Source organism: Chiroxiphia lanceolata, chromosome 8, assembly GCF_009829145.1.
Source record: "Chiroxiphia lanceolata isolate bChiLan1 chromosome 8, bChiLan1.pri, whole genome shotgun sequence".
Lineage (NCBI taxonomy): Eukaryota > Metazoa > Chordata > Aves > Passeriformes > Pipridae > Chiroxiphia > Chiroxiphia lanceolata.
In genome coordinates this window covers 25,527,588-25,534,869 of record NC_045644.1, presented here as the reverse complement: position 1 = coordinate 25,534,869, position 7,282 = coordinate 25,527,588, and the positions used below count along the sequence as shown (strand labels likewise).

Here is a 7,282-nt window from a genome sequence, read left to right as displayed (position 1 = left end):
CCAGAACTGATGTAGTAAATCTAACCCAAAACTTGTACACCATGTATCTGTTATAAAAGCTGATGACTTTTAGGCCCCTGATGGATGGTACTAGGCAACAGCTTCTTCCCATACAGAGCTGTAAATGGATCAGTACTTGCTGGTCCACTGCCTGCATCAGACAACTCAGGACCAGATGATACTCAAGACAAGTCCTAGATGACTGGAGAATTTTGTAGGCATATAAGGTGTGCTGACTGAGGCAAGAATTGAGTCCTTCTGTGAGACAGAGGTCCAAGTTTCAGGACATAAAAATCAAAACCTTTTGTCTTCAGGCATCTGCAGTTCATTCTTTTCATATAAAGAATTGCCTAAAACCTGCTTGGAGAGTTTCCAATTTTGATATAAGTAATTTGTCAACTCAAAGTACCTAGGAAACAAACTTTCCTGCAATGGGCTTAGTGCTAATTAAGAGAAATGCCTACTCTAGAAGCAACGTGGCAACTCAGAATGGATAAGATGCATATACTCATGAACAAAGCAAATACCCATTCTGTTATTCAGCCTAATGGAAAGTGGGGATAAAACAGAAAAAGCAAAGCCATAGATAATCCTGGGTATGTAAAGAAAGCATAAAGACAAAATCAGTGAGAGTGCAATGTTGAGCGGGTGGTAACGGTAATCTCTGTGGTGACTGTGGTGCACGCAGTTTGCTATACCACGAATAAAATACTGCTTTCAGACCTGATCTGACTTAAGGACGATCAGTACTTCCACAGAAAGCAGTCAAATCCTCCATTAATCAAAAGATAATTGTAGATACTATTCCAGCTTCCAGTCCCACCAGAGCTACTGTGTTCGTAGGTCCCCCTCTTGTCCTCTCATCTGCTATTAACCACTATGACCAGTACTATCCGGTAATCATCATTTCATGTACCTTTATCTCTGTCATTCTCTTTCATCTCCTGCAGTTGCTCTAACTCTTATTTTATCAAAGCCTTGTTTTAACCCAGCAAGCAAACTCAGAGTTTACAGTTATTGGAAGAAGGAATCTGGTGGAGCTCCCAGGGAAGCACAGAGAGGTGGCATACAATTAGGCACTATATTCGAGTCCTGGAGCTTGCTGTACCACGGACTTAATGAGAGAAGCAGATGGGCGGAGATACTACACACAGTAAAGGCATAAACAAAAAGATACAAATGAAACCCTCCATGCATTCCCAAAAAGGTCAAATAAAGGGTCATGCTTTCCCTCCTTGGGCAGTAGTTTGAGTATTTTTAACACCAAGGTCTTTAAGGGGCTCCAGAAATAACACCTAACTTAATTCTTCAGGTAGTAGCCAGTTACAAAGCACTGAGGCCATTTCAGAAACACCGTCAGTAAGGCGTCTCCTGTAGCATAAAGCAGCTTAAAGGGATTCTCAGGTGACAGAAAATCCCTGGGCCTCCCCAGTCACCTGCCATTTCTCTGGCTGGAGAAGCCACCATCGGCAGCAGTTCCAACACAGACACTTCCAGGTAAGGCATGGCCTCCCCTGCACCTTCTTCTCTTCTCCCTAACTGCTACTGTTCTACTCCTCTGCCCTTTTCCTTGGACCCCCTCTCTTGGATTCCTGGGTCAAGCAAGAGAAAGGGGTTAGGATGGGCTAAGTAAAAGGGCTAAGATACCTCAGCTACTATTTTTAGACAGGGATGCTGAACTTTTAGATCAGTACTAGAAACAAGGAGCTAATACCTTTTAAAACTGAAATAACAGAACATTTCAGATGCCTATGTGGCAGCTGAAGAGTCTACAGGAAGCTTTGCAAAACAATGCAAAAATCAAACCAGTATTTCTCACACAGCTACTCAGTTCCAGGGCATATTTCATGCAATTACTCAGCAAGGCACTGACATCTTCACGTAGAGCAAGTGAGGAGGCCTCAAGACTTGAAACCACAAACTGGCCAGGTGCAAAATCTGCATGCTCCAAGAGGATCTGTTACACCAATTACCCACTTGGTGGTTTGAGACAGTCTTGCAGGAATTGTGCTTCACACACTATCCACAGCAAATCGTTACTGCATATGGTATATATTTACTAACATTCTACATATGGATGAGCTATATGTTCATATCCATCCGTTTCCAGAATTTTCTATGTCAAAGCTATAGGAGTAAGAGTAGCTTAGAGGAAGAAAACAGGAATTTTTATTTTTCTGCCTGAGCATTGGGTTGCAGCTGATCCTTTAGATAGGTGCAAAAATCCACGGTGTAACATACCCAAGCACATGAATTTCCTAGACTCACTTTCACAAACTTTGGTTTATGCTGCGTTTTATTGCTGGCAGTAGAACTGTTGCACCTACATAGCAAGCACAAGAGGTTGTAACATCCATAACTCACAAATACCGCATGCAGATGTACTTTCACAGTTTACAGCTCTGCTGAAATGGGTTTCTCATAATTCAGAGAGTGCTTACACACTGTTTCCACCGCATAGCAAAATTATTTCATAATAAGATAAGAATCTCTGCTGCAGCAGATGAAAAACATTTGCTTGGAATATTCCAGCTAAACTGCAGATGAATGGCCCATTGCATTATGTATGTCCTGATTACAGAACCCAGGGAATACAGTGGTGGGTTCAAGTTACCTGTTTTCTCTAGTCTTATTGGCAGTTTTGCATATTCGTTATATTTTCCTTCTGGAGCCCCATCTAAGCTAGAAGACTACTAAGAAGGCAGCAATTCAGACACCTTTAAAAGCATGAGAATCCAGGATACTTGGTATTAGGGCATATTCATTTTTAAAGTATGGAGAACCATAAACATTTTCTTTAAAAAAAAATAATCACATATGTAGTTTAAAAGCTGACATCATCTAAAGTTATGAACGCTGAAAGCAAGACCATAACTATATTAGATTATGAAAGAAGCCCTGACCAGAAGGGGAAAATTGTGTTCCTCACTCTTGCAAAGATGCCATGGAAGGACAGCAGGCACAAGAGGTCCAGATCACTAAAGGAACAGGCTGAGTGAGCAGTTATAAGGAGATTTTGGATAAATTACATGATTATCCACTACTTAAGGAATAGGACTGAAGAAGATGAATCCTGTCTCTCTGTTTGCCTTTGACCTGTTTCAAGGCTTCTATTTTCCAAGTCACTTAAGCCAATCACATTATTAAAAGTTCCACGTTACAGTTCCAGTTATTTTTTTTACTTCATTAGCACCACTCACTAATAAAACCAAGCGGATACATAAATGTTTCGGCACCATAAGGCTGATGTAAAATCCATATAGTTGATGTCACTTATACTCCATCCCAGCATAATCAATAGCAAAATACTGTGCACATCTTGAAGATTCTTCCCAGCCATCAGACTGCCTTGTTGGGCAGTTTTGTCTCAAGTATTTTTCAGAAGAATAGATGCAATTGACCTTGACAACTTTTTCTCTACTGTCATGTATCTGCTAAATGGACAATTTGTATCCATCTTCTCCTTGCTAATCTATGACTCTTAAGGGTGAAGAGGGGACTTCCAATGAAAAAATTGCTATGTTGAACTTAAGTGGACTGTGGCAAGTGTGGCAGGAGCATCTTGCTCTGCTACGAGCAGTATTAAATCCATCCAAATGGAGGGAAACTGCCTGGAAACTGTTTTCCAGAAGAAACTGCAGCAGGAGACCAGGATGACAACTGAACCTCAAAGTGTGGGTGCTTTTTATTTAAACTCTTCCTAGTGGAGGCATGTGCAACCTTTCTCTTTCTTGATACGCCAATCATATTCAATTTACTCATTCTTCTGTGTGGTTACTAGAAGCCACCAGGGCTACTGTCAAGGGGCAATCAAAGTAAAAAACTTTAAATGTTCAAATGCATCTGGTGGAGCGCATGGTGTCCCTCACATCATAAAGGGCTGCTGCAATAAACACACCCTAACTCTGCCTTCCCTTGCCCTGCTGCAATCTTTACTGTATTGTCTAACTAAAGCAATCAAAACAACCATCTACTATGAGAGCTACATTCAGTTGGGGAAAAAAAAGTGTCAAAATACACCAAACACTCTTCATCCAAAACACTCTTTGTTTTGACCTCTATGAGTTCAAGAACCCTGTCATGTTATCTTTTCTGCTTGTTCAGAACTTCCATTTGCTTCACAGCATCTTACTAAACAGAGTGAACAGTGGAGCTGTCAAATAAGAATACACACATTTCAGTTTAATATATCAAGTAGAAGAGGGAAGTGATAAGAATAGAAATTGTCTTTAAGGAAGGAATTAGCATGCTTACAAAAAAACCTCCACAACAACAAAACAAGTGGCCTAGTTCCCCCTTCTAGACTTCCTACCATGTCCTAACTTTTCTACTACCATCTGCCAGAAAGGCAAGTTCCTCAGATATGATATCTGTTTCTTGTTCTTTTTTCATTTATCAGCAAATCATGAAAAATCTTCCCCCACAATTTATTAACTCACTAAGCCTCATGGACTTTTTTGCTTCTTTAAAACACTATGCAATTGTCTGAGTTTGGGATGCAAGGTGATTGAATTCTTCTTTTATGGTCTATGCTTTGGACAGTTGCTGAGCTCCAAAGACCCTTTATACTGGTGTAGCTTGTTCCTTCTTGTGCTGATACCCACACATTTAGATGTGCTCCAAAGGGTTTCTAAACCAAGAGAACTCGTGAGCAAATTGCATTCATGCTGCAAGGACTTCATCACTAAAAACCCCCAAATAATATATTAGCCCCACTAAAGGAATTAAGTTTGATTGAGCTGTTCCAAACTGCACCTCACTTTGTACTTCTGGAAAGTTAGAATCTTCACTTGCACTTAAATTCTTGCAAGCGGATGGCTTTGCTGCCTTTAACTGCCTGCTCTCAAAAGTTAAATACATCCATCTTAGGTGTTTGCAGCTGACAATTTAATAGCATTTTCTACTGTGTGTACGCTGACCTGCATTTTCTGTTGCTTGTAACCATGCTTTTTCAGGACAGTGATTTTTCTTCTATCTCGGCAGAGATGTACTGCTCATTACAGAAAACCGAGTTGCCAGCTTTGATGTTTCAAAGGTCAGATTTTTTTCTGTTATTTAAGTAAAGAAGGCATTTTTCCCCCCAACACTGTATTGGAAAGGCACACTAATTTTCAGCCTTCTGTTGCTCAGGAAAGAGCACAAGGAGTTATGCTCAAGTTTTAAGTTACCTCCTGGGAGTTCCTTTGAAAATTCCTAGTTTGATTGCTACGGTGCTTATACCAAAGCAAGAAATAGCTGTCCTGTTCCACACATCGCAGGGAAGACAGCAGGGAAGAGTTTATGAACTGTAATTACCAGCTTACCCACTCAGGCTCCTTCCTAAAAGAAGAATCATTCATCATCCTCTTTTGTGCTACCGACTCCTTAAAAGGCCTGCTCAGCTTAAACTCCCGGGTATCCCACCACAACCAGGCTCCCTAAGAGCCTGTGCCAGGGCTACCTAGATGGATTTCAAAGGGAACATCGCGCCGCTTGCCTGCCTTATTTGGGAAACCCTCACTCTGCACCGGCTTGGCACAACCTCAGCGGCCGCGCAGGGCTTCGTAAAGTGGAGCTCTGACAGAGATTCAACGAGAGGGAAGCTCAGATTGCGATGAGCGCTGAGCACCGGCAAGAAACAGAAACGAGAGTGAAAAAGGAGGGCGGGCTGACTAGAGTTGAGCGAAACTTGTCGAGTTAAAAACAAGCCCGAAAGGGCCCGGCGAGGAGCCCTCGGGAGGGCTCTGCGCGTGTTTGGCACAAAAATCTCCAGGAAGGAGGAAAAGGAAAGCCGGGGAGCGAGCGAGGGAGCCGGCGCGACCCACGGGGGCGAGCGGCCAGAGGCCGGGGGTGTCCCCGGCCAGCGGCCCGGGACCTCCGCCGCCCGCTCGCCCCCCCAGCCCGCTCTCAGGGGCAGGGAGGGGGCGGAGCGGCGCCGGGACGCCCCTGCACCCCCGCGGCGGCCGGGAGGCCTATGGGGGCGCGGCGCCGCCGCCGGAGAGCCCGCAGCCCCTCCCCGCCGCTGCCTGCGGGAGTGGGAATAAAGACAGATAGCGGGGCAGGCAGCGGCTGGGCGGGAGGGAGGGAGCGCGCAGAAAGTTTCGTGCGGAGCCCGCGGGCGGCGGCAGCGATGCCCGTGCTGCTCGGAGCGCTGGGGCTGGGCGGGCGCCGCCGGCCTTAGGGGAGCGAGAGCGGCGCGGGGCGCGGCTGCGAGCCCCCGGCCCGGCCCGTCCTGTCCTCTCCTCGGGCGGCCAAGAGGAAGCGCCCCGGGCAGGGACGGGAGAGCGGCGCTGCCGGAGCGGGGGGAGCGAGAGCGGCACCGCGGGGCCAGCCGCGCCGGCAGAGCCGGGGGGAAAGATGAGCTTGTTGTCAACCATCGACACCAGCGCCGCGTCCGTGTACCAGCCCGCCCAGCTCCTCAACTGGGTCTATCTCTCGCTACAAGACACGCACCAGGCCAGCGCCTTCGATGCCTTCAGACCCGAGCCCTCCTCGTCCCAGCACCCCGACCTCGGCTACACCAAGAGCACCCCGGAGCTGGGCTCCTCGCTCAGCTCCAGCTATCTCAACAGCTTCTTCCAGCTCCAGCGGAGCGAGGTGAGTCCGCCCCGCCGCCCGGCGCGCAGCCCCCGGCCCCCCCGGGACACAACCGCCATGATGCCTCGGCAGCCTCCTGCCCCCTTCCCCGAGCCGGGACCGAGCCCGCCCGCGGCACGGGGCAGCCCCGCTCCGCGCCCCCCGGCGGGCCGCGCTGGCTCCTTCTCCTGCTCCTCCTTCCCGGCCCCTTCCCGCCGGGCGCTCCCTCGCTGCCCGTCCCGCTAACGGGCCGGGGCGAGGCGCCGCCGCGGCCGCGGCATTGGCGCAGCCGCCGCCTCCTCCCGCCGCCCGCCGGCGGCGCGGGGCGCCCGTGTTGACAGTCTGGTCAATGGTTACACCGATTTCCCGTGCGCAGCCGGGACGCGGCCAGCGGGACGGGGGGGCAGGACACGCAGAAAAGTGCCACATCCGTCATAATGTGCAAAAATACCACCGCCGCCGCCGCCCCCTCCCCCTCCTTTCTTTTTTCTTTTCTTTCAAAGTGATGTTTAAAAAGCTTGCTACGAGAATACGTGTCGCTTATAAGAGAGATGAGGCCGGCACTGTTTGAAAGGAAGAGATATAAACAGGAACGTGACAAAAGCAGTGAAAAAGTTTTGTGCGCATTTCATAACGCAAGAACAAGACTAAATGAAACCAGAGGGAAGGAAGCTAAAAAACTAGGGTATGCGAAGACAATTCGCTGTGGAACTCCCTGTCACAGGAA

General features: G+C 47.6%; 1 protein-coding gene across 2 annotated transcripts in view; it reads left to right on the top strand.

Moving 5' to 3' along the window:
* The first annotated feature begins 5,938 nt into the window (after positions 1-5,938).
* The window catches only part of ZCCHC24 (zinc finger CCHC-type containing 24), a 109,455-nt gene continuing 108,111 nt past the window's right edge, over positions 5,939-7,282 (top strand). The window contains exon 1 of one of the 2 annotated variants that reach the window (XM_032694414.1): positions 5,939-6,576. In XM_032694414.1, the coding sequence (XP_032550305.1) occupies positions 6,337-6,576 (240 nt within the window). In that variant the 5' untranslated portion in view covers positions 5,939-6,336. The remainder of the gene's footprint in view (positions 6,577-7,282) is intronic. The other variant, XM_032694413.1, reaches the window with a different exon arrangement.